The sequence below is a fragment of the Lipotes vexillifer genome, unplaced genomic scaffold, assembly GCF_000442215.2.
Source record: "Lipotes vexillifer unplaced genomic scaffold, Lipotes_vexillifer_v1.1 scaffold395, whole genome shotgun sequence".
NCBI lineage: Eukaryota > Metazoa > Chordata > Mammalia > Artiodactyla > Lipotidae > Lipotes > Lipotes vexillifer.
In genome coordinates this window covers 8,746,273-8,773,442 of record NW_006797390.1, presented here as the reverse complement: position 1 = coordinate 8,773,442, position 27,170 = coordinate 8,746,273, and the positions used below count along the sequence as shown (strand labels likewise).

Here is a 27,170-nt window from a genome sequence, read left to right as displayed (position 1 = left end):
GACAACTGGTTTCCTGGCAACGCTTCCTACTGTACAATAAATGCAATGGTTTATTAGAATGTGTAAATGCATTTGTGTGTTTACATATGCACGGAGCATATAGAAATTAAATGATAAAACAGGGAGGAGGAATTTGCCTGCTATTCACGTTCCCTTCACCCTCACTGGGAAAGTTGTTCCCTCAAGAAGTGGAACTTCCCGGACACAGACCTGGAGGTGATGGCGGGCACGGACATGTCTCTCGCCCATCTTCAAACCCGTGCGTTGCTGCGTTCCCACTGGACAGCTCTGCTCGCTCGCCTGGACCCGCCTGACCCCTTCCCAGCACCGGCCCGGCTCCTACCTTTCCATCGACACGGCTGTCCCCCCACCAAGCCTCCCCTTCTGGGTCCCCCCACCAAGCCTCCCCTTCTGGGTCCCCCCCCTCTTGCTTTAGGGCTCAGCGGGGGCTCCAGCTTCCCGGCGGTGCACTTTTCTAGACGTCCCAGCTGCCAAGTTCCAGTCACACTTACTGTCCGTGTTGCTCACTTAGCTACACGTTCAGGAAACATTTATTGAAACATCTTCCCTGAGCCAAGTACTAGCTATTCAGCTTAACACGCAGACGGGAAACTCGGGTCGGTGATAAGGACCCCGAGGGTGCCGTGTGCCAGGCGGGCTTAGTAGAGGGGCCCGAGGGGCACGTAGAAGGGCATCCCAGCCCACCGTGGGGTGCCAGCCAGCCTCCCCAGAGGACGCGATGCTCCGTTTCCTGTAGGTCAGCATCTTTACTGTGTGACTCCAGCTTCTCCACTGAGATCGCAGGGTCCTGAGGGGAAGGGGCTGCGTCCTGTCCTTTGTGATGGGCTCACAGCCCACCACTGTGGTCTTACACAGTAGGACCACTGGGCCGGCAGGCAGGTAGGGCAGCAGAGACAAACTTTACACACACTTACTCACTCCGCGTTGTGGACGGGGCTTAGGACCCCCGCGGATGGGGTCTGGAGGAGGGGGCAGTGCTCCTGAAGGAGTTTGCTTGGCACAGAATTTTGGACAAGCATCTAGAACAGGAGACAGCACCCAAATGGTGGACACTTGGGGCTCTTTCCAGTGGCCAGAGCTGAGAACAAGCAACCCAGAAAATCCTTAACATTTAACTATTTTACACGAAAGTAACCAAAAAATGGGTTATTAGTGACTGGGGCTAATGCCTTATTGCTTTATGCCATCCATAGGCAATATGCCTTATTGCTTATGGGACGGCAGAGGTAAAGGGACCTCGGAGGCACATTCCTCTGAAGACGGGCGAGACAGGGCTCCCAACCTCAGACCCCCGAGGGGTTCACTTCAGACCGCTGTGACGTCCAGATCCAAAGCCCCAACATGTTATCTGACTAATCCCTTCAAGCTGCAGAAGGTGCTCAGAACCGTTTGTTCCGTAACTGTTAGTCCTATTCTGAGCCCCAAATGTTGCAAAATTCCTTATTCCTCAAAGTAGAGACTTGGCTTACCAAGGGAATACCCTAATATTGCCCTAATATTGTAAGTCCATTAATTTGCCAAAATTTCCCTAAAACCTCTGCTCTAATATTTCCTTTAAAGACCCTGTGACTTTGTATCCCTGTCTTGCAAATGGAATAGGCCAGTTTGAGGCTCAAATTCTATTATTTGTCATTGTTAAGCTGAGAAAATGAGCAAGAATGCTTTGTGTGTGTGTGTTTAACTCAAATTTTAGATTCTTTTCTAGGGTAAAACAGGCTCTTGACTGTTTATGAGGTTACTTCTGAGTTGCAGAAATTCTCTTTCCGTTTCCCCTGTGTTACTGTGTTTTTCTCCTGCGCCTCCTATACCCGTGTGAGCTGCCACAATCAGACAGACAGAAGGGCTGAGGACACCGTTCCTGCGTCTGCAGCAGACAGAGGTTTCTCAGGGTCAACCTTGGTGATTTCGATGGCATTTTCAATCCACTGCCAGCCTTTGTTATTCCCTAAACAGACACCACCACTGGACTGTAGGGTGTAGATGAGGCAGCTGCCACCTGACCCTGTGGGGTCACACTGTCCAGTGTGGTAGCCACTGGCCACCTGTGGCTACTGCACACCTGAAACATGGCCAGTCCAAACTGAGCGTGCAGTGAGTGTAAATGACACACTGGATTTCAAAGAAAAATTAATATAAAATATGTCATTCATTTTTTATATTAATTACATATTGAAATAATGTTTTTGACGCACTGCCTTAAATAAACTATATTAAGGTGAATTTCACCTGTCCCTTTTCACTTTTTTAACATGGCTACTAGAAAGTTTTACAAAGGGTGTAAGTGTCTGGCATTGTGTTTCTAACTCAACAGCTGTGCCCTGGAGCGCCTCCGACCCCTCGCTGCAGCCCCTAGACACAGAGCTGGGCAGAAACGGCTTCAGATCCCTGGGCAGGACTTCATCACATGGTGCAGAGCCCGGGTCCTGGGCGTGGGTCCTGACTTGGCCAAGTGTGAGCCACGTGGCCCCGGGCCTCTTTCAGCCTCAGTATCCCCCTCTGAAAATACGTTTACTGATGGTGCCAACTGACTAGTAATAAGCCTTCTGGGAATGAATAGAGAATCTTCCCTGTGTATTTCTGTTGTATCTTGAGTAGTAGCTGCAGGGGGAGGAGCCCTTCCCAGAGGGGGATCTGGTACCAGCAGGTTGAGCCACGTCTCAAAACGGAGCAGAGTCCAGGGGTCCACGTGGACCCCCGTGCCCCCGCTTCTTCGAGATCACAGCTTACTCCCTAGAGCACTGGATACAGAACGGCCCCTGTCTCCTGGGTCATCTCATGCTGGAGCGAGTCCAGGCAAGTCTGTGATTTCTCTTCCACCCGCCAGAGCACGTTTGTTCATTCATTCACTCACATATTCATTTGTTCATTTATGAGTCACCCATTTTCATGTAATGAGAATGATGTTTCGGAAATATTTTCAAATGTATTTTTATATCCCTTTACTCTCTTCCTGCATGGGGGCTTTGGAACTGCCAGAAGCACAAAGTGCTTTCTCAGCTTTGGCTGTAAAACAGAACTTTCATTTCAGTCTGCCTCAAGCCTAATGCCATTCGGGGGCAGGACAATCCATTCGTCCCTTCACTTAGTATTTATTAAGTCCCCACTAAGTGCCAGCCGCTTCTCCAGATGCTGGAGAGAAAGCAGTAAGGTCTGAGCGTTACAGAGACAAAGGATTTTCTACATTTCTTGAGCTCTCTCTCCTGTAACAAGAGCTGGACCTGGGAGACTTGACCCTAGGTTTTTTATGTGAAGGAGGTCTTGGCTTCAGAGGAAGTGGAAGGGGAGAAAGCCTGCATTTTCCAGCCCCAGTGGAACATGGGAGCAGAAAGTGACAGCAGGAGAGGAGAGGGTCCCACACCAGCATCCTCATTTAATTCCCTGGCCGAGTGCCAAGCTCTAGAAACAGCCAGATAGTCACGGGGAGGCCAGGACATCAGGGCTGAAGGTGCCTCTCCTGGGTGTAGCACAGGGTCTGCGGGGCCCTGGGGGACGCCAGCCTTCGGCCTAGAGCTCTACCCAGGCAGGCACAGAGCGGGACAGGCGGCCGGCACATAGGTGAGCGTCCAGTTCCCGCAGCCGGTCCACGGAGGGCCTGGAGGTGTCCATGGGCTCAAAGAGCCTGGGGACCAGAGACCAGAGGCAATGATTTCAAGGCCAGAGGCAAACGTGGGGCCCACGGACACGGTGGGTGGAGGCCCAACCAGATGGACTTGTGGCCCCCTCGGCAGGCCCGGTTCTAGAGGAACAAGCAGGGGTCTCGGGCTGGACCCCAGGACCGGTCCTCACTGAGGCCTGGGTACTTCCAGGGTCTTGAAGTCCCGGCCCTGCTTCTCCACCCTGGGGAAGAGCTGGGCAGAGGAAAGAAGAGAAACTGAGCATTTAGCTTAAGGGACAGTTTAAAATGCAGCCTTGGGCTACACTGCTCGGCTGGACTAAAATTTAATGTTACCTATGCTCCTGCTACACAGGAGGTGAGGCTGGGGAAGCAGGATTAGATCAAAGACGAAACCTAAACACAATAGTTTTTGGCTCGTACAGGCTTTGTGGGAGTGAATTCCCACCCCTACTCACATATCTGTCCATCCAGTACACACGGTGGACAGCCTGCTACCCGCCGGGCGCCCGGCTCAGCTCCCTGAAAATAGCACGTCGGAGGCTCACGGAGCCTATTGCAGACACGGGAGCCCGTGTGGGGAGGGCGATGACAGAGGTCTGAGCAAAGCGCTGCGGGGAGGGAGGGGAGTTTGCAGAAGGTGTGGAGATGCGGTACCAGCGAGGTTCTGAACAGGAGCCCGAGCTCTCCGGGGGAGGCTCGGGGACGCGGCGATTCAGGTGGAAGGAGGCCTCCACGCAAAAGCCTGGACGTGCGAGAGGACGGGGGACGTTCAGGAACCGCGGGATGCGCAGGCGGCGAGGCTGGAGGGGCAGACAGGGCGAGGACAGGGCACCGAGGAAGGTTCTGAGGCAGCACCGTCAGAACCCGCGTGCCCTCACCTTCCATAGACATGGCCGAGAACAGCAGCAAGTGGCCACGTGGCACTTACTTCAACCGGACTTCACCTTATAAGGGCGGGGGACACAGCATCTCGCAACCTCCTAGGGCCAGTGCCACCAAAATCACTAACTCGCCAAACCCCAAGGCCGGAGCCACTCGCCTGGTCTGATCCCTGAGCCTCTTCCTGAGAGCTGTGCGGCAGGAAAGCAGACCCTCTGCTGACCCTCCCTCAGCCCCCAGCCGGGGTGTCCCCAGCCCAGCAGGAAAGGAGCATCTCACTCACCTAAACTTCGACTTGGAGATCCTGTGGCTGAAAGAAAAAGAGGAGACATCACCAAAGGACACACATTCCCTTCTTTTCTCAGACGTCTGCAGGTGACCACGCGGGCGCTGGACGGGGCAGCTTCGGAGAGACAGCCCTGCGGTCAGCACGTCCTGGTGTCTGTGTGTTTGAAGGGGAGACCGAGGGCTGGCCCAGCCCACTAACCTACGAATCTAGCATCTTCTAAGTGGAGACATGGCCCCCGGAGAGGCTGCCGTGTTCTCAGACCGTCAGCTGGGGTCGGGCAGCAGGTTGGGGGCCACGCCCTGAGAACAGTCGGGGAGGACAGGAGCCCCTCCTGCAGACGCGGCCCTCAGACATTGCAGGCGGGAACAGGCTGGCAGAGGCCCAGCGCTGTCTGAACAGGAGCCTGGCCCCATCACCACCTGGCCTGAGCGTGGAGCCTGGGCCCAAGAAAACAGCCCGGGGCTGAGCACAGACCCCGGATGCTGGCAGTGGTGTGCAGCCCTAAAGACCTGGGGACTTGTGGACAGAAACACTGGTGGGTGGGCTGGTGGCTGACTCGAGGGGCATCTCCGGGGAAGGGGGGTGGGTACTGAAAGGTGGAAACTTCCAGGAGGCCCTGCGGCCCGTGGGAGGCTGGATGGAGCTGGGCTGGGGGCAGAGATCATGCAGGCACCTGAGATGGCCCTGCGGAAGGCCACGTGTCGGGAAGGCCCTGGTGTCTGGGGAGTGAGCGCTGGCAGGGCCGCGGGTGGGAGACCGTGCTCTGACGGGCAGGCAGGTGCGGAGCGCCGGTCAGAGATGAAGAGGGGACAAAATCCACCTGCCCCAGCTCAGCACAGAGAGAGCTCTGCTGCGAAGCAAGAAAAGAGCCCCTCTTGCTATTTTTTATTAAAAAATATAAACCAGAAGATTTGACAGGTGGCAGAGCCATCGTGCGTGAGATAATTATGTCTCTGGGGCACTGAGAACCAGAGCCAGGAGCCTTTACGGCTCCGAACCGCCAGCTGATAACCTTTCCCACCCAAAGACGCTGGCGAGGGCTGCAGGGTTTTTAATCACGTTACACGGCACGTGGGCAGAGGCCGGGGGCCATGGTTGGCATCTTACTTAGGGCCACAGTTTAATGGAAAAACAAATGTCTTCCAGCTGCGCTTGGATGGTGGTGAGCCGGGGGCTCCCTCCTCTAGCCCAGCCAGGCTTGCTGGACAGCTGATCCCTCGCTGAGGGACATGAGCTAGCATGGGCGGTCATCAGCCTGGCAGCTCTGCCACAGGGCCTGGCCCGGCCCCGCCTTCTCTCGGAGATTTCCAGATGCCTCTCGGGGGCCCTTCAGTGCAGACCACACGCCCTCCCTATAACTCTCCCTCTCAGTCCGGTGGGTCGTCAGCAAAGGTGGGTTCTTAAGAAGTCCCGTGTGGGGCACTGAGGTCGGAGTGTCCACGTCTCCCAGGCAGCGACTCTGGGATGTGGCGCGGGAGGACCAGGGCTCCTGTTGGGGATGACGTCCTGGGTAAGCGTGGTCACTGGCTATGGCTCCTTCCTGGGTGTTCTGGAACGTTCTGAGGCAGAGGAAATGGAGTGGGACTTTCTCTCCCCCGTGGTTACGTGTCCTGATGTGCGATCCTGGATGCCACACTGCAGCCCGACTGCTGTTACTGCTCTCAGGTTGTGAGCATCGTTCCAGGCTCGCTGGGTCCAAAGCACTCACCCCTCCAAGCTCTGTATTACTGGAGCACCCCAGGTAAGAAGCGGGGGTCCTCGGGGGCACGTGTCTGGAGACAAAGGGAAGCCCAGGTATGGGAGAGCGGAGGGCCTCACACTCCCCGTGTAGGAGGGGTCAGTGCGCTTCGTGGGACCAGGGGCACCCAGTCTCCGCAACCTTCGTGTCCTGGGAGGTGACCACCAGCTCGGGGTTTGGAGAGCTGGTCACGCTGCCGGTGGGCAGGGGAGCCGGGAGCCTGCGGGTGCCGTGTCCGCCGCCCCAGCCCTGTGTTCCGGCCGGGTGGTGGGTGCTGCCCCCTGGATCCCAGCGAGTCCACAACACCGGGGGTCCGGCTGCTCCAGACCCTGCTGGGGACCAGCCTGCTCAGAGGCGTGCGGGCTCCCCTCAGTTACTGCTCTACAAGGTATGATTTCCTCCCCGTGTTTCCCGTGGATTCTCGAAGAGCAGCAGGTGCAGAAAGTGGGTAACTCGCATGTAAGGCCGCGAGCGCAGCCCTGCTGGGTGGACCTGGCCCTTTTCCAGCCCAGCTGCCTCTTCCCCTCAGGCCTCCACAACCAACCTCCCAGGAAACCGCGGTTGTCTTTGCTGATGTGAAGGTTTAAAACGGGAGACACACCTGGAACTCCCTCTGCTTCACTCAGTTACTCAGTTTGCATTTGTCATTATTGGACAAATATTTGAACTTCTTGGGAGCTACTTGTATGTTTAGCCTTTCCGCTTCTTAGAGTCGTAAGCCCGTATGTTTGCTCCCTGCCGCGTGACACAGCGATTCCCCGAATCCTCCCGATTCGCCCTAACGTCGGTCAGATGGCGCTGCAGGCACCATCCAGGCTGACGCACGTCTGAGGCGACGTCCTCGACTCCACGCACGGCTGGTGCGGCCAGAGGAGCCGGACCCTGGACCCCTGTCACAGTCCACCTCTTGGGCACCCACTAGCTTGAACCTCCCGTGCTATCCGGGGACCCCTAGCTCACTTCTGTGACGAGATGCACGTCCGTCGGTATCATCAACCCTCTGCGCCGGATCCCGTTTCTGACTCTACCTTCTTTATAGAACTGTGCGCTCTGAGACTAAAGGGACCTCGCACACACCAGCTGGATTGGGGTCTGCCGTTTTACAAGGTGCAGCCTGCCTCACTCACGGGGCCTCTCTTGCAGAAGCCGCAGGCACAGAAGGGGTGCAGGCGGTCCCCAGGCCCCTCTAGGAGCCAGCGGGCAGCCGCCCTGCACGTCCCAGGGGGCGAGCCTGAGGTTGCCGCCCGGGCTCAGATCTGGGACTCCTGGTGCACGGCTCTCTTCCCTCCTTCGGTCCATCCCAGAGTACCGGGCACTTCTTTCTGTGGAAGTCCGTGTCTCCCTCTCTGACGCCAGCTGCGCCCTAGTCGCAGGCAATGTTGTCCCGTAAGTGCCGGTCTCCTTCATGGGCTTCTCGTCTTGAAGACGGTCCTGCCTCCGCTCTGAGCAAAGGGGAGGCCCAGCAGCTTCGGGGACACTGCCATTTCCCCGTCCACAGCCTCACGTCTGGAGGGAAGGTCCCCTGCGGCCCGCTCCCGCCCCGCCTGCCCCGAGGCTCCAGCTCCTGCAATTAGGACACACAGAGAATGCATCCCTTGTCCATCTCCGCACGTGACCCTGGCCTGAGCCGCGTCAGCATCACCCCCAGAGCTGCTACGGCAGCCGCTTTGCTCGAGTGCCCGCCACTCGGGGCTTCTCATTCCCGCACAGACTCTTCCTAATGTCCGAGGATCCTCAAGGATGGAAAGCTCACCAGACCAACCAGCTATGTTCCATGATTTCTCATGGTCTTGTGACAAAGACCAAGGCCGTCAAGGGCCTACCCGGCCCTGCTCCGTCTCCAGCCCCGCCCCTTCCCACCCAGGCCTGCCCTGGACGCGGCTGCCGTCTCTCCCTCGTCCCCCCAGCAGCCTCGGAACCCGTTGTCGCCTCTGACTGGAAGACCTTTCCTTCCTCCGCACCCCCCAGTGCTCAGCTCAACGCTCCTTCAAAGAAGCTTAGAGCGGCCACAGCCTAAGGCGCCTCTGCATCACGAACCCTGCGTTACAGTCACTCCACCTCCTGAACGCTTTTCCCAACTTACAGTGACGGCTCAGTGTCACTTTCACACCAGATTGTGAGCTCCAGGGAGATGGTGTCACCTTGCTCTCGGGCTCTGTGTCACCTTGGCCCAGCACCGAGCGGGCTTGCTGCCCGATGAGGGTGTGAACGGAGAGCTCGGGCTTGATGTTCCTCTCCCGGCGGCCTCCGGGCTTGTTCTTGGCACCTTTCCATCTGTACCTCCCTCTTTTCCTTCTGCGCGTCGGTTTCCCAGCCTTTAGCCCTGGCCTCTGCCCCCGTGGACAACCCCGGTGCCGCGTGACCGCATCCATCGCTTCTACGCTGGGGTCTCCAGCACGTGGTCCGGAGCGGAGCCCCGGCCTCCACTCCCTGCAGCCCCGCTGGCGACTTCAGTCTGTATCGCTTCTGTCTTCAGACTTGAAGGACAGCTCCTTCCCCTCACCACCTCCCCTGCCCGGCTGCCCCCCTCCCCAGCAAAACATTGCTTTGCGGGCCCTGTCTGTCCGCCCTGCCCCCCTCGGAACCATCTTCAGCCAGGCCTCATCCCGCTGCATGGGCCGTTCGCTCTCCGCTTCAGAAACGCTAGCCTCTCCCTGGTTGTCACAGCCTGAGCCTCAGCCCCCGCCCGTTCACGCTGCTCCCCACCAGGAACGCTGGCGGTCTTGTCCCATCGTTGTCTGGGGCGGGGCGGGGAAAGACGGTAGTTTGTTAAGGACATACTGCCATCCTGGTACTGCGACAAGGCACTTTATCCGCACAGAGTAGGTGCGTAAATTCGGATATCCATGGGGAGGGCGGCCCATTTCCACAGAGCCATGGACGCCTGCAGAGCACGTCCTCCAGATGCCCCCTCCCTCTGTGGGAACAGGCTTGTCCTTCCGACAGGGCCTCGAGCTCCCAAAACACACTCTCCAGTGACTGAGCGCCAGCGCCGCGGCCTCTCCTGGTCTGTCACGTGGGCCCAGAGCCAGAGGGCGGGGTCCTCATCACCTTCCTTCCGACCCTTTGGGGACCTGCCATCCACCTTCGCTAGCGTGGCCGCCCGGGGCCAACGTCCAGAATCCCGAGCGTTTGTTTGTATGGTTCCAACAGGAGGGAAGAGAGGGAAAGGCTCTGCCGCTGCTTCAGAACGTAACTAACACTGTATTTTAACAACATTTTGACGATAATTGCTTCCCAACAATGCTGGGAATCAGCAGTGCAGACTCCCTGGTGCCACTGTCAGGGTGAGGGATGGTGAGGCCCACGTGCCCTGGAAACAGTCTGCTCCGGCCCACCCGCCCCCTCGCTCGGAGGCTGGCCTGGCTCAGGTTAGATGTACCCAAACCTCCTGAAAAGGCCCCGATACGGAGGCATCTTGGCTGGGAGAGGTGAGCTAGGAGCCGTTCCACCGACGGAGCGACTCCGACGCCCAGCCACCTCGGGGCTGGTCCTCTTCCGAGCCCTCTGTGCGCCGCCCCTTTCGGTTTCTGGGGTGAGTCTTACATCTCCCAGGCACCAGGACAAGCAGCTCCCACTTCCCACCGTGGAGTCTGGAAGCTGCAGGAGGCCTGACGCTCAAGGTCAGCCTGACCCCTAGAGGAACATGGCTTCAATCTGTGGACTCTGCTTTTTGAGACACTGGGAATGAAACCAGCAGTTTGCTCATTTTTAGCAGTTAAACCCTTTTCCCTTTATTTCTTGGTGGGGGCACATCTCCCAGGGACCGCTGGTGTCCGTTTTTAAGATGGAGCTAAGACGGATGGATGATGGTGATAACCCACGTGGGCTGTCCCTCCGCACACCTGGCCCAGTCCTGGGCCCCAGTCAGCTCAGGAAGCCGGGGGCTGGGGCTTGTGCTGGGGAGGGTTGCTGGGCTGGCACAGGTGCACTTTTATTAGCTGAGTCTGCACTTCAGACACCTGTGCTCCCTTCACTGTGTGGGTAACTCAGAGCTGCAGGTAAGACCCACGTCTCCCAGTGCATTATCTTGCCTGTCTGCTTTTCTTCCAGGTCACATTTATCAGAAATGAAAGGGTGCTTAGCAGGACCCAGGGAACCTAACAAAGCTGCTCTGGTGAAAGGGGGTGAGGGGCTGGGAAGAAACAGACTTCAAAGCCCCCCAACACACACACACACATACACACACACACATTTCTCTGATGGGATGGAAAGGGGCTCAAAATCCCAAAGTCAGACCCCTGCCCGGGAAGCACAGGATTGCAGAGCAGCTCCCAGCCAGGGCCACACTGCCCCCAGGGCTCCCCTCTCCACCCAGGACTCAGTTTCCCTGCCCGCTCCCGCCCCCTGTGCCTACTCACGCCAGCCTGGCCCCACAGCTCTCTCCCTCGATGTCACCTCCAGCCACGTTTTCGGTGTTGACAGACTCGGTCTCACTGGTGGGCATGCTCACTGCAGGGTCGGGTCGAAGGGATGCAGAGCGAGGCGTGGAGGCAAGAGGGGAGAGAAGGGTTAGTCTGCAGCCCTCCGGCCGGGAGGGGAGGCCCTGGCAGCGCCCGGCCGGGTCCCATGTCCTCGACCGACATGCCCGCTGCCTGTCTAGGGTGACCCTTGCCACCCAGGACACTCTAAGTGGGATAGTGGGAGGAGACGCCTGGGAACACTGACCCGAGTCCCTCCCCTCCCCTCGACGCCCTGCCCTCAGAAAAGCTGCACATGCTTTCCCATTTGCGTCTGCTCCTCGCTGTAAAAAGAAGAGCTTTCATGACGGTATTTTATTTTTCTTATTTCTTCCCAACCCCCCTCCCCATTCTAAGGGGCTTCATCCCCACACTTAGGGCCCAGCCTGTCTGTGGAAAGGGCTTCTCTAGGGGGTGAGCCACTTGATGGATCTGGAGGAGGGTCTGTCCCTTGTCCTGAGTCCTGCATGCTGGGTCCTGAGGCGATTCCGTCTAGGACAGAGCCTGAAATAGAGCTCAAAGGGAACAGCCATTTCCAGCATCCCGTGCAGGATTCAGGTCAGCACTGCAGACACAGGAGCGAGGAGTCTCCGTGTGGGACCCACCGAACTACTGAGATGAGATGTGGCCTGAAGACAGACGGCAAGAAAACCACCTCCCCACGGCATCCTGATGTTTCCATGTCAACAGGCCAAGCTGGGACACAAACCGTCCAAGTCCACTGTAGCCGGCCTGCCCATCCCATCCCCAGGCTCTTCCTGGATTTCCAGGGCAGCCAGAGCTTTCTAGCTTGGAGCCCAGTTTGGTGGCTTAGAAGGAGCCATTTCTTTTATTATTATCTTTTACTCCAAATAAAAGTTTATCTCAGAAGAATTCTCCTTCTTCATCTTCTGAGGCCCTTTTAACACGACACACAAGGAGTTCCTTATTTCTCCCGCCCTTGTCCTTTAGAATGGCTGTCACATCCTCGGTCACGGCTCAGCCCTGCTTGCAGGCCAGCAGCCCTCATCTGGCGGGCGGGTAAGGAGCCCTCAGTGGCCACAGCACCTGCGTGAGTGAGGGTGTGGCATCCGGTGACACGGGACCAGTGACAAGTGCCCCCGGGGCTGCCACAGCCCAAGAACTGATCATGCTGTTCGGATAATTCTACTGGTTGTACGGATGCTGCTGGATGTGGGACGTCCCCGGTTTCTTTTCTTTTGGATGAAGTCAAGCCGGGCAGGTGTGAGAGACTCATTCTGAGAATGTGGGAGACACAGCCGGAAAGCCCACGGCTTCCCACACGCTGGACTGTCCCGTGTCCACCCTCGACTCGTTCTCCATAAACTTGGGTGAAAACAAATCCAGACACATCGTTTCAAGGAAGCCTGGTGCTGGATGGACTTTGGACATCACCCAGCTTTCTCGTCACAGGACAGGGAAGTGAGGTCCAGGGAAGGGCCAGGTGCCCGGGTCACACAGTGGTTGGGGGCGTGGACCGGATCACAGGTGTCTTGGGCCCCCACCCGGTGCTCACCTCGATGGCCCCCAGGGTTACACCCCAGACGAGATGGGATTCCTACAGCCGAGCAGGCTCTGGGGGCGTCACAGGTGCATGGGGAGCAACCAGACAGTGGTGCTGGATTTCACAGCGTTTACAGCTGGCACCTTCGGTGACCTTAACCTTGGCCGGCGCCCTTCAAAGGAAAGGCCCCAACAGGGCTCAACCGTCATGTCTGCTGACTTTATACATTTGAAGGGACAAGGAGGTGGTGGCTTTGGGTGGGACAGGCTATCCTCCCCTGCACACACACCAGGAGAAGTGCGCTCCCGCCCTGCCCCGTGGGCACCAGCACATAATTTACACGCACGGGGGGCATGGGGGGCGATTAGACCAAGTGAACTCCCTTTCCTTCTAATCAAGCAAGCCCGCCGGGCACTTCCTTTCACAGACAAGATATCAGAGTCGAAAACCAGGAGTAAGACGTGGACAGAGAGCTCAGGGTCAGCCTCAGGCAAAGAAAGAAACAGGGGACTTGGCGACCACACAGAGGACATCCCGCTAACCTCCAAAAACAAACTAAGAGATAGTAAAAACTGATAAATCAAAACAGGTAAGAACGCAGAACAAAATAGGACCCAAACCCCAAATCACATGAATTAACAACACAAAATAAACAATGGATCCTGGGGAGAAGGGGTCACTCTCGCAGAGGTGTCTACACTGGCAGGTGGGTACTGATTTTGAGGAGGCGGATACCCAGGAGGGTCCCAACTCATCCCTGCTTGTTAGTGGGAATCCCGAAGATTTGGTCATGAGAGGAAAGGGTCAGGCTTGTTTTCACCCCATGTAAACAGCCGTCTCCGAAGCACACTTATCTTCACAATTCAAAGCTTGAAACAACATGGGTGGACCTGGAGGGTATTATGCTCAGTGAAATAAGTCAGAGAAAGACAAATACCGTATGACATCACCTGTATGTGGAATCTAAAAAAATAGAGCAAATTAGTGACTATGACAAAAAAAAAGCAGATCCACAGATACAGAGAACAAGCTAGTGGTTACCAGTGGGGAGAGGGAACGGGGAGGGGAGATAGGCGTAGGGGGCTAACAGGTACCAACCACTATGTATAAAATAAATAAGCTACAAGGATGTATTGTACAGCACAGGGAATACAGCCAGTACTTTATAATAACTTTAAATGGAATATAGCCTATACAAATATTGAATCTCTATATTGTACACCTGAAACTAATATGATATTGTAAAGCAACTATACTTTAATAATAAAAGAAAATAGTTTAAAACAATGCTTCGCACACCAAACAAAAACAAAAACAACCAACACAAAGCTTGGAATAAATTGAAACTTTACAACCAGTAGCATTATTTGTTCACTTCTCAAAATTCCTATACGAAAACAGGGCTGAGAGATGAACAGCTGAAATGGATGACTTAGCAAATTTCCCTTCTAGAAAGATACACGTCAGATTAGAATGACAAGCGTCACTCAGGTGAGCGTCTCATCGTGAGGGGTCTTTTATTTGGCGGTGGGAGGGGTAACGGGCTGCCAGCCTCCAAGTCTGTCTGTCCACACAGACGCCTGAGGGGACAGTCCTGGCCGGCGGGGGCCCAGGTCACTGACCTGCTACACAAAAGCTCATCCAGCTTTTGGCTTTGGCATCGATACTGTCCCATCTTGTTTGACTTCAGAAATAGCTATGTGATCACTTTAAAAGTAATAGGAAGAGCTTGATAAAAACACAGGCTTTCCCTCTATAACTGAACTTGACCAGGCCTGGTGAGTCACGCGGGCACAGGTGGCAGCCGCCCGCGTGGAACGTGGTCGTAAGAGCCTCCAATCATGCCCTTGATGGTGGGCAGGAGGCTCTGGGGAGCTGCTCTTTGGGGTCAAGGTGTGGATTTAAAGGTTCCCTGCTTTAAATCACAGTTTACATCCACATATTAGTTCCTATTAATTTGTGATAGTTTATCCCACAAGCACCTGATGGGGTGAAGATGGTCTGTGTTTCTATTTCTAAGGGGTTAGACAGAGGCCACAGCCGACTCGTTTAGGGACTTTTTAACCTAGAGATCGCCTTGGGTTCATCTTGGAAACTGAGAGTCCAGGCCGGCCGAGGCTGGGATTGCTAATGCTGGGCCCTATTCTTGGGGAGGTGGCAAGCCTGAGTCTCCCACTGGCCACTCAGATGACCAGTGGGTTGGAAACTGAGGCAGAAAGACGGCAGAGAATCCAGGGGTGGAACGTGGTCGGAAGAGCCTCCAATCATGCCCTTGATGGTGGGCAGGAGGCTCTGGGGAGCTGCTCTTTGGGGTCAAGGTGTGGATTTAAAGGTTCCCTGCTTTAAATCACAGTTTACATCCACATATTAGTTCCTATTAATTTGTGATAGTTTATCCCACAAGCACCTGATGGGGTGAAGATGGTCTGTGTTTCTATTTCTAAGGGGTTAGACAGAGGCCACAGCCGACTCGTTTAGGGACTTTTTAACCTAGAGATCGCCTTGGGTTCATCTTGGAAACTGAGAGTCCAGGCCGGCCGAGGCTGGGATTGCTAATGCTGGGCCCTATTCTTGGGGAGGTGGCAAGCCTGAGTCTCCCACTGGCCACTCAGATGACCAGTGGGTTGGAAACTGAGGCAGAAAGACGGCAGAGAATCCAGGGGCCAGGGCGCACCTTTCCTGTAAAGAACGGCCTCTGAGGAATGAAATGTGCTGTTGAGTGGACTCAGAAAGGATGCTGAGGGGAGGGTAGCTTCCTGACTTTCTAACTTCACCGTTACCAGGGACTGTGGATCAAATGTTGGGTCTCTGGGCTGTTCTGTCCCTCGGCTTCTGCTGAGCAGATTCCGAAAGAAAATGAGATTTTCATGAAAGAGTAATTAACAGCTGCCACTGCAGGTGGTGGAAACATAATTACATTTTTAGGAACATCAGTGAGCTGTACAGACTCCATCTTGCCAAGAACGGATTCTCTCCCCAAACTTCCACTCTTGGGGGCAACTTGCTTGAACGGTGCTTAGTAGGACCACGTTTCTGCATCTCGAGGGAGGTGCACAGTTCTCATCTCCCAGGAACTGATGACTTCCCTGATCTGCTAGACAGCAGTTGTGTGGGTCCTGGGGGCGGGGGTTGGTTGTAATAAGCCAATCCCACCGCAGGATAATCTGACTGGAAACTACGTGAACCATGCTGGGAGTGCACGGGACCCAAGTGGTCGTGGAGACTGGTGTCCTCTGGAGCACTGGGGTTCGAGAGCCCCCTGCGGGTTGACTCACTACATCTGGGGACCCCCTGTCACACCAGCTACCGCCCTACCCTCTGCCTCAGACCTTTCTGTGCCACAGGACTGCCTGGACGGCCTCAGGGCAAAGCTCCAGGTGAGAGATCGAGGGGCGGATGTGGGCAGGCCTGCGAGTCTGGAGCCTTCCGTCACCATGCCAGCCTGCCTTTGTCCGTGGGCTGGGGCAGCAGGAGGGGCCGGCCTCTCCTGGGACTGGCTGAGAGCAGTGCCCAGACCTGAGCTGGGAGCCTCACCATCGGGTGGAGGAATCCTCCAGGCGGCTCTTGGTGCAAGAGGCCTGGGGGCGCAGGGCCAGGCATCCCGGGGGTGCCAGGGGCCGGAGGAACTGAGGGCGTTTCTCAGCCAACCTGAACTTGCATTTCTCCAGGGCCGGCCCCCAGTCCTGGGTGGGCCCGACGGCAGGATCTAGTCGCCAGCCTCCTACGAACCCACAGATGGAGCTAGAGAACTGACTTTGCCACTTACTTGGCCAGACACCGGTTTTATCATCTTTTTTGCATACAAGTGGTCTGATTAGTATTCTTTTTCCGAAAGTACTAATCCAAGTTATGGTTAACAAGCAAAAGGAGTCCTAATTTCCTGCCTCGTTGACTCCAACCTGGAATCCCAAACCCCCGTAATCAGGCTCCATCCTGTCTGTTTAGGGCCACATGTGTCCCCTCAAAATTCACAGGTTGAAATCCTGACCCCTGGAACCCCAGAGTGTGGCTGTGTTTGGAGCTGGGGGTCTTTAAAGAGGTGATTGAATTAAAACGCCATCACAAGGGTGGGCCCTGATCCCTTACGATTGGTGCCCTTATCAGAAGAAGAAATCTGGGCACAGGCATGCACGGCGGGGAGATGGGGATTCACCCGGGGGGGGTGGGGAAGAGGCCGTCTACACGCCAAGGACAGGGGTCCAGAGCTGTCTCCCCTCAGGGCCTCGGAAGGAACCAGCCCTGCCGACACCTCGATCTCAGGCTTCCAGCCTCCAGAGCCGTGAAAAAATGAATGTGTGCTGTTCACGCTGCCTGGTCCGTGGTACTTGGTTACGGCGGCCCTCGCTGATGCACACATTGTCCCCCCACATCCCTGTGCCCATGATTTCTGCAGAACTCCAGCCCAGGTGGGGCTGCCCACCTCACGGCCACCTTCATCCCAGCCTCTGCGCTTTCTTACGAGGCCCCGTCCATCTCCCCTTCACCTATCCCAGGGGTCGGGGAGCTGCGGCCCTCGGGCCAGACCCAGACGGCCGCTACTTTTGTAAATGACATTTTGCTGGAGTAGGACTGTGTCGCTGGCTGGTGTCACCTATGGCTGCCTTCCCTCGGCCCGCGAGCCTTTTGGAGGGCGTGGGTGCTGCCCCCGCCTGAACCGTTCACACCTCCCCCATTCCAGTAGGGCGCCCTCCAGGACCTGCTGCCCCCGAGTCCCCTCTCTGAGCCCCCCAGAACTCTGGGGTCTGTGAGAATTTTCAGTAACAACCTGGATGCAAGCCCTAGTCCCAGCCCTCCCAGCTGGTATGTCTGGGTGGGTTATTTAACCCGCCTGAGCCCAGGTTTCCTCATCTGCAAAACAAAAGACAACGGTGCTATTTATGTCAAGGGCTTCTGAGAAGGGTTAAATGAAATAATATTTGCAAAGTAACTCTGTAAAATGGAAAGTGCCATAAATATTTGCTAATATCACCAACGAATTTCCATTTGTTTTTCTTCGAGTTTGCTCTTATTGCACAGGTATTTCACATGTGTCTCCCTGACACAATTATAGCTTCCTCGAGGCCAGAGACTTCACATTAGAACCCTCTGGACTCCTTTCCAGGTCCTAGTGGTACTGGCTGTGGAATTACAGTAGACACTTGGCGTCTTCGTGGGGCTTCAGGGCTGCTCCGACGTGCTGGGTGGCTTTGGGGTCTGTCCTTCAGCCGCTCCTTCACCCGGTGCCCGGGAGGCTGACCTCTGCAAAGGGCCTGCGGGAGGCACCAGCAGGACGGCGCCGTCAAGGCCCGTTTGGGGCTGTCACCCTTGGCGCCTGCATTTTGATGAGCCTCTCCTTAAATCGCCCAGTTCTCAAGCCTCTGCCTGCTGTCAGGACCTGACCCACACACCTCTGGGTGCAGGCAAGGTGAACAGGATGAACCCATTGACAGGGAGAGGTCATCCCCAGAGCTGAAGTTCATTGCCCAGCTGAGAGCTGGTGGAGCAGAGACCAGCTGGCCTCGAGGCCAGGGCCTTCCCAGCTCCATCAGGCAGCCTCTGGAACAGCTTTGCTCAAATAACCCTGCAGGCTGAGCTCCTGGGAGCACTGATGAGGACATCGCCACAGGAATGGCTTGAGCCCCGTGGCAGGACGGGGCGCATCCTGGGTGTGGTTGCTGCCCCGGGAGACTCTTGGGAAGAACTGTGTCACGTTTCCTCTGGTTTCCTTTTCTCCTGCAGAAAGAGGAACTTGGAGTCTTCTCTCTCTGCAGCTGGGGAGACCCAGCCCACGGCCACTGGTGGTCTGAGGCTGCTGTGTGAAGGAGCTCTCTCCATGCGTCTCTGCCCGACTCAGGCTCGCAGGAACCTCCCTGGCGCCCAGGTCTAGGAAACGCCAACCCTGGTCCTAGCCCTGGCCTTGCCACGGGGTACCTCCGAACCCTCGGCAAGGCACGTGACGGTTTGGGGGCCTCATTTTCTTCATCTCTCTCACGAATTAACTGAACTACAGGAGGAGCTGAAGGTCTCTTCTAAGGGAAAGAAAGAGATGGAGCAGGAGAGGAAAAGCAGATCGTAGACCAAAGCAGAAAGAGGTGGGGAGAGAGAAAGCAGGATGGTGCCCAGCCGCAGGGCCCGTCTGGGTTGAAGGTCACGTCGCCCCCAGAGCCTCCTCTAGAGTCCTGCCCGCCCGGGCCCGGCAGGGCTGCCTCCACAGAAGCAATTAAAACTTGGTTGATTTTAAGCCATCGGAAAGTAAATCTAAAACAGGATTAAATATTAAGAAGCCTAACAAAGTGGGCTTATTTAAAAGGCACAGTATAAGCTCGGTGTGCCATCATAATAATTATTCTTTTATTGCCATAAACCAGAGGAGGCAGAAACGCCAGCCCTTGGTCTGCAGCTACCATCCGGAGAAGGAAGCCAGGTCTCTGTGCTCCCAGCAGGCCATAGACATCCAGCACCCCCAAACAGAAAATGTCTCTCCGCCATCACGGCGCCAACGAGTTGGGCCACCTCAGCTATGATGGGGGTGCCGGGGAGGGCTGCAGCTGCACCAGACGAAGGTCTGCACTTGGTACACGTCCCCCCTTCCTTTCCCACCTGGCCCACCTTCGTTAGGGGTGACGGGGCTGCGTGGAGCCTCCTCAGGCCCCTGGGACTCTGGGGAAAAGGGAGGGGCTGGACACCCCTGAGGGAAACAGCTCTCTGCCACCACTGGGGCTGAGACAGGATCTTCCAGACCTGGGTGATGGTGGCCCTTCTGTGCAGGATTCCTCTGGAAACCCAACTGTTTTAGGCACAAAACTACTTGTAGGTTGGAGATGGCATTGTTCTAGATCACAAGGCCAGGTTTAGCGGAGGGTCACCCGTACGGTGTCACATGCAAGGTACAGAGAATGGCTGTGTCCCCAGTCCCCCTCCGGCCCAGCCCAGTGGTGTCTGCCGGTCACCCCTTCATTTTAGGGCCTTGCATTCTCTCGTCCCGGACGCATAAGAGCAACGCCAGTCATTTCTACCTGCAGGATTGTAATAACAGCTCGGTTTTCCACCACTCGCTGCTTGCCAGGGACTCCCCGCACACTTGACATGTATCATCTGACTCAAGCCTCAGAACAGCCCTGTGAGAGATTATATGTCTCCATTACATGCCCCCATTTCATAGATCAGGAAACTGAGGCTTAGAGAACAAAGCCACCTATTCGAAGTGAGCAGAGCATCTCATGAGATCCGGGATTCAGACCCCAGCTATGCTGGATGGATCCATAAAGCCCTTTCCCAATCAGGAGAGAAGACGGGGTCTGTGGATGTGCCGGGATCACTGGAAGGGGGAGGAGGGCAGAGTCTGTGGCGAGGGTCCTGGGAGAAGCCACACACTTTATAATCCTGCCCAGGGCGCAGCTGGGTAGGAGCCTGGGCTCTGGAGTCAGGGGGCCCGAGTTTGGATCCTGGCTCTGCCACTTTGGAGCTCTGTGACCTGGGGCCTGTTATCTCCCTCCTCAGCGGCTCAGTTTCCCCACTGAGGCCTACATGTGTTGCAGGGCTAGAGAGGGCAGGCCAGCCCTTCCTTTTTACAGTGGAGACCGTGAGGGTCCAGAGAGGGTCAGTGACTCGCCCAGGGTCACACAGCTAGCTGGTGGTGGAGGTCGGGTCCCCTTTCCACCAGCTGAAAGCCTACCCTTGGTCAATCCCAGCCCCCTCCCCAGAGGTCTGTGTCTCACACTCGAGCCCTGTCTGTGCTGCTCACAAGGGCCTACGGGGCCCAGGATCCTCTCTCACTTTCTCCTTCTTGGGCTCCGTCCTCTCCGCCCCCGTTTTCTGCTGCTCAGGATGAATTTGGCTCGGGTCAGATTTCCCAAGGAGGCCCTACAGGGCGAGCGAGCAGCGCCGTCCTGATGAGGGCAGCACCCCTTCGGGAGGCCTCGGCCTTGCCTCTCCCCCGGCAGGAGAGCAAATTGTCGCCGAGCTTCCAGGCTGCCTCTGGGAATGGTGTTCTCCCTTCAGCTCCCGACCCCGCGGTGCCTCCCCGGTCCCACATCCCTGGAGGAGCTCAGGGCAGCGGTCAGAGCACCCCCCGACTTGCCCCTTCGGCAGGAGGTCCTTTATTGTAAGTGATCTCCCGGCTCTGCCTGTCGGGCGCTGGCGCCGTCAGGTGACTCCGCGCCCTGGGGAGGACGCAGGCCCCGGTTCTCCGGTCCGCGGCTCATTCGAGACGCTCTCAGCGGCATGGCAGGGCCCCCTAGAACCCTGCTCTGGGCAAAGCCCTGGGGGCCTGCTCCCCTCCTGCACCGGCCAGCCCCGTCAGGACCACGTCCACGGGGGCGGCCGAGGTAAAGTTCTGGGACAGGGAAGGGCTGAGCCCATGTTCTACGAAGCCACTGGGAAGGTTTGGTTTAGATGTGGTGGTGAGGGGACCTGGTCTCCATCTCCAAACACAGGAAGTCTTTTCTGCCTGCTCAGCAGGTTGGCTCTACAAGGACCAAAGGGGTGGGGGGTGAAGAGTCTGCCCGCGCGTCGGGAACGTCCCCACGACGGCCTGGCTGCCTTCAGGGGCCAGGAGATGCCCACTCGCCTCGTCCGCTCACTGCCTCCCGGGTCCGGCCCTGCTCGCGGCCCCCTTCTCCAGTGCCAACTCGGGAAGGCCCGCGGCCGGGCGACCCACGAGGGCCAGAGGGGACACAAGCGAGGACAGAAGAGGGGCTCACATGGGACGATGCCTCCGCTCCTTCCACTGAGCCACCCTGCCCTCCAGATCCGTCCTCTGAGGCCGGAACCCCATCAAAGGCGGTATCTAAGTCTTAATCTTAGAGCTCTTCCAGAGTTTCTCAGGAGACCTGGGCTTGCTGGAGAGGCTGACTGTTCTTCTTAGAAGAGAGAGATGGTTTGAAACCCAGGGACCAGGGACCACTGTCTCCACAGCCAGAGGCCCGGAGGCGCTGGCAGGACATGGGATGCCCACATCAGAAATGACTTCCAGGGGGGCCAAACTGGGTTGCCTGGGCCTTGCTGCCCTGACACTGCTCCCCTCAGGGTCCTGGCTCCTATGAGGCTCGCGCTGTGGGCTCAGTGGCCCAGGAAACCCAGAGGGAAGGAAAGGACACAGAAGTTCTGGTTTTCAAACGGTGTCACGGGGCACCAGGGGGTGGGGGCAGGGTGGGACGCGGAACAGGCTTATGACGCGAGAAGGGGCGTGTGTGGTCCATGAAGTGAGCAGGGGCAGGGGGCTGGCGGGGGACCTGGGCAGATTCAAGCAGCTCTACTATTTCTGCTGATCGCATTGCAGGAGAAATCCTTTACGGATGGTTCGTAAAAGAGGTGTGTAGATAGGGCATTTGCCTGATCTGGGAAGCAGAAAGGAGATGCAGCCTATTTTTTATTCCCACGATACTGCGGGAGACCGAGCCCCCGGCAGAAGGGAGGTCAGCAGGGTGAGGACAGAGGGGCTGCAGGGCTGGCCGGGTGTGGGAGGGGACAGGATCAGGGTGTGAGCAGGGAGAGCCCCTGGGATGCCTTCCAGCGCTGAGATTCTACCGCTGGATGCCTTCAAGGCAAAGACGACATTTGTCAGGATGCTGGCTCTGGGAAAGAAGAGCAGAGACGGGCGCGGAGAGACCAGCTGCCAGGGGCGGGGAGAGGCTGCGCGAAGTCCTCAGATGGTGGGCACTTTCCCCTTTGGCCGCCGGCTGCGTGGCCGAGAGGGAGAGAACCAGAGTCTGCAAAACGAGGACACTCTCTCCCTGGCCCAGCCCCCATGATGCCGGAGCACAGCACTCGAAGAAAGGCAGGGCCAGCGGGGGCTCAAGGATCTATAGAAAGCCGGGGTTACGTCAGCACCGCTTTCACATTTCCTTAGGGAACTAAGGCCCAGGGAAGGAAGGGCTTGTGCGAGGTCACGGAGCTCTGAGTAGGAGAGCTGAGCCCACGAACCAGGTGCCCCATACCCGCAGCCTCTTCCTGTCACCAGGTGTTTCGGGCCATAGGGGCTGCCTGGCAAAAGAGGAAGTGGGTGGTCTTCGCAGCCAGACAGGCTTCGGTGTGGGACCAGGCTAAGCCTCCTACTGGCTGTCTTGTCTTGGGAAAATCATCTGAACCCCATCTTCCTCATCTAAAAAACCGAGACCGTAATACCGATCTTGGCGGGTTAAGTGAGGATTAAAGGTGACACAGGTCAGAGGAGGTGCTTCAGCAGTAATAATTCTCTGTGCGCGCAAGGCCCAGACGCTGGATGGATTTACTGGGGATGAAAAAGCAAAACGCGGGTCCAAGAGGAGGACCTCAGGACCACTTGTTTTGCCTCTAAAAGGTCACCTGCCGTCTGAGCACTGATTGGCGATGACGCATGTGTTCTCCGCCGCTCCCCAAGGGGGGCTGCAGTTACCACGTTCCCTTTGGGGCATCACCTCCAAGGTTGTCAGTGCCTCATGAATATTCATGATGTCCCTACTGTGTGCTAACAGTCACCTACCCTGACAGGGTCCCTGCTCTGGAGATGCTTAAGAGCTTGTGAGAAGACAATTTGTAAAAACTGTGATTACTCATGAGAAAAAGATTTAAGCATGACTGGACCAAAGAGAGCTGCACTAAACCCCCCTTTTGGGCCCCTTTAATTCTCCTTTTTAACTCTAAACTGAAGCCACGACCCGCCGGAGACTGTGTTCTGTCCTCTCCACCTGTCCTCTGCCATGCCAGAGAGGCTGTGACCACACCTGGCCACCACGGTGGTCCAGCGAGCCTTACGCTGGATGCTTCTGTTTGGTCAAGATGAAATCTCATGGGCCGTGGACCCTTTGGGGATGGCCCTGCTACAGAGGTCTGTAGCTTATCGGGAAAGAATTTTTCTTCTCTGAACCAGTGACACTAGTAGCAGAGTGATATGCGGCCTCAGTTCCAGTTTGGTTTTAAATAGATTTGGGGCTAAACATATTTTTTAATATGCAACAATTGGGTTAGTCTAATGACAAATGTCATCCCCTACCACTGTCAGAGGAGCACACCATTTCCATTAGGAGTAATGCTTCCTGGCCACATTAAGGCACAGAAAATAAATGTTGGTCATCGACAGTTCCCTTCAGTTGCACTGATCTGATTAAACTTAGCAACAGAACGAGGAATTTACAAATTAGATGCTGTTCTCTATTTATTACCAAAATGGCTGCTTTCCACTCCATCCAGGAGCTACAGTTGAGGTCTCCTTAAGTCTCAGCTGGTGATAACATTTAGCCCATAAATCTCCATCCCTGCCAGTGAATGAAATGAGCCTTACGCCAAAGACCACATAACGGATGAAATCAAAGCCCTGTCCCTTGGAAGGGAGTTGACCTTTTCAAGCCTTACATGTATTCACCTTTCCCGTCCTACAGAAGCAGCTGGGAAGTTATTCTGGGTCCTCTCTTAACCTTTTCCTGACTGCCGTGCGTAGCTGGCTAGCTGACCTCGCTGAGAGAAAAATAAAATAAGGGTACTTCCGGCAAGTCTCTGGATGTATTTGAAGAACCGGGAGGACCATTTTCTCCCAGAAGTCAGAGAGCAGCGTTGACAGCCAAGAAACAGAAGATGAAAAATTAATTTGTGCGTCTGATTCATTATGTAGCCTCTGCGGGACCAGGTCTGGTCCTGTCTGGTTTTAGCCTGACACGGTCACAAGGCAGGTCCACGTCATCTACCATTCCCAATGGCAGAATTTCAAAGACTTCCAGGACAGGACCCCACTTTTCTCCATTAATTTCCACCCTTTTCCAACCAATACGCACTGACGGCCTATCTGCCAGGCTCCGGACAGTGATGGGGATGCAAAGCTTCCCTCCCTTTCCAGGTACGCAACCTAACCCAGCAGGGGATAAGATGGATAAATAGGTACACTAGGTCACGTACATCAGTGCCGTGACACAGGTGTGGGATAGGAATTGTGGGAGCAAAAAGGAGGGGCGTGAGCGCGGGAGGGAAGCAGGGGAGGGGTGCCCGAGGAGGGCTGGGAGCAGGGCGGGTCCTAAGGCAGATGGCGGAGCTGGGCTCTCCAGGCAGGAGGGCAGGGTGGACCGGGCGCTGGAGGGTCTTCAGAAGGAGTAGCTCGCTTCCAGCGTTCAGGGGATCCTGCAGGAGACCCAGAGCAAAAGCTAATGTGCGTCAACTTCCAACTATAGACACAAAACCCAGAGCTGGAAGGTGTCTCTGCAGCTGTCTGATCTGACCCCTCCTTTTACAAACGGGGAAACCGAGAGAGGCACACTGCACATCGGCTCCTGGGCAGCCTGGAAGCCAGGTGGCCTGTCATTCTCAGGCCCCTACTCGGTCCACAAAAACATAGCCCAATCGTGCAGACCGGAAACCCTGGCCTCCAGGTAGGAGAGAAGTATGAGGGCCTTTCACCTCCTACTGCTGTGCTCACAGCTCTTCTAATCAAGGGGCGACTTAACGAATTGATAGAATCCATCTATTAAGGGATTATGGAAATGATAATTCATGGAAATGATTTTACACCACCTCAGAGGCTCAGAAAGAAGCTCGACACGTCTTACTGAAGCTTGGGGCCTCTTGGTGAAAACCTAGGATGCTCTGCCCGACGGTCCTTGGGGCCTTCTTGGTGAAAACCTAGGATGCTCTGCCCGACGGTCCTTGGGGCCTCTTGGTGAAAACCTAGGATGCTCTGCCCGACGGTCCTTGGGGCCTTCTTGGTGAAAACCTAGGATGCTCTGCCCGACGGTCCTTGGGGCCTCTTGGTGAAAACCTAGGATGCTCTGCCCGACGGTCCTTGGGGCCTTCTTGGTGAAAACCTAGGATGCTCTGCCCGACGGTCCTTGGGGCCTCTTGGTGAAAACCTAGGATGCTCTGCCCGACGGTCCTTGGGGCCTTCTTGGTGAAAACCTAGGATGCTCTGCCCGACGGTCCTTGGGGCCTCTTGGTGAAAACCTAGGATGCTCTGCCCGACGGTCCTTGGGGCCTTCTTGGTGAAAACCTAGGATGCTCTGCCCGACGGTCCTTGGGGCCTCTTGGTGAAAACCTAGGATGCTCTGCCCGACGGTTCTTGGGGCCTTCTTGGTGAAAACCTAGGATGCTCTGCCTGATGGCCAGCGACCGACCAGCTTCAGCTTCCCAGTCATCGCACAGTCGCGGAAGGAGCCGCGGGCAAGGGGGCTGGGAACCCCTACCGCTGGCCGTACTTTTCGCACCAAGAAGATGCTCACCCCCACAGGTGGTAGCACCGATCTTTTCCTGTCCCTACCGCACATAGCAGACGTCACACCAAGCTTCTTGTCCTAGCTGGACCCACTGGCTGGAGCAAGTACTAGTAAACACAATGAGACTTTAATTCTGAACGTTCCTGTCAGGAAAGGGGTCCTCAATTTCTTCCTGCACATGTGTGAGTGTATGTGCCTGGTGTGGGTGCATGTGCTATTTTCAGAGAATTTTGTTAGCATAGTGACTGGCCTGATACTGGATACCATTATCCTATCTCATGAGTCACTGAAATGAGATATAAGGTTGGGCCAGCTGATTTGAAGCTTGGAATTGGGAAGGTAAACAAAGGCTTTTCACCTTAAGGCCAGCCTGTCAAGCATCTAGTTAGGGCTTTTCACCTCATCAGCAAGTTGTTGAGAACAGACCTATTACCTCACCCCAGGAGCAGAGGCACAGACAAGTTCCAGGGCAGCTGTAATCGTTCTTTAATAGCTTGTGGCCTGTATTTTTGTTTTCTTTTGACCTCTAGTCTCAGAGGGCTTGTGTGCCTGCATCGGGCACATTCTGAAGCCCTCTGAACAGGACCTAGGGTATGTTAGTCAAAACCAGCGTTGTGCTTGGCAAGTCATTTTTAGAACGTGTATTTAGGAACCATCAAAAGCTCCTCTGTCCAGATGTTTAAAAATATCTTAATATCCTTACTTTTTTGTAAAAAAAAAAAAAAAAAAAAAAAAAAGCCTAACACTGAAGAACCTTATCGAAATTCAAATGTATATTTTTGGAGAGGAAAAACCTTTCTCACAGCTCTGTCTAGTGAGTTTCCCCTGCAGACCTCTTTGCAGGGGGTAAGTTTGGACAGTCTGATGAACTCATATGAATTAAGTCTAAATTGCAAAAAATGTATATTTTCATGAAGCTGAGTAAATGGCTTTCTTTCTTGTCCTAGCCTGCTATCTGGACGTCACTGGGAACAGGACATTCTACTGACCCCCCGCCTTACTCGACAGGACACTGTCCACTCGGGGACCGCATTCTGAGAACAGGGTCTTAAGGGCAAACACAGTTTTCTTGCTCATCCTCTCCTTTGAGGAGGGGTGTGCTGACCGTCAACCCGATGTGGATCCAGACCAGGGGCAGGAGGAGGGAAGTTTACGGTCTTTGCAGTGAAGTCCAAGTACAGGCTTAAATTTGGGGGGTCTGGACACGAGCAAAACTGCTTGCTGTGCTCTGGGAGGGCCTGCCAGGTTCCGGCTGGGCTACCTCTGAGCACGTTGTGTGATCTGTCCTGAGACAGTGTTGAAACCTACGTGTCTGTTTAGAGGAAGTGGATCTGTAAGCACTGTGAACAAGAGGAAAACCTACCCTTGTCTGTCTCCAGAAATGAGCCAGGCTTGCAGGAAGCAGACCCATGACAACCAGCGCCCACCCCCATGTCCCCGCACTCACAGGGGGCCACGCGTTTCCCCACGGCGGCCGGATTCCGTGGTTTCTGATCCCGATGGAGCCGTGCA

The 27,170-nt window shown here is 55.8% G+C and overlaps 1 protein-coding gene across 2 annotated transcripts in view; it reads right to left on the bottom strand.

Annotated features, from left to right (window-relative positions):
- CACNA1C (calcium voltage-gated channel subunit alpha1 C) overlaps nt 1-27,170 on the bottom strand; it is a 435,574-nt gene that overhangs the window by 103,624 nt on the left and 304,780 nt on the right. For both annotated transcript variants that reach the window (XM_007469483.1, XM_007469484.1), the window contains exons 9-10: nt 10,905-10,995; nt 4,800-4,826 (exon numbers count right to left, since the gene is read on the bottom strand). In XM_007469483.1, the coding sequence (XP_007469545.1) occupies nt 4,800-4,826; nt 10,905-10,995 (118 nt within the window). The remainder of the gene's footprint in view (nt 1-4,799; nt 4,827-10,904; nt 10,996-27,170) is intronic.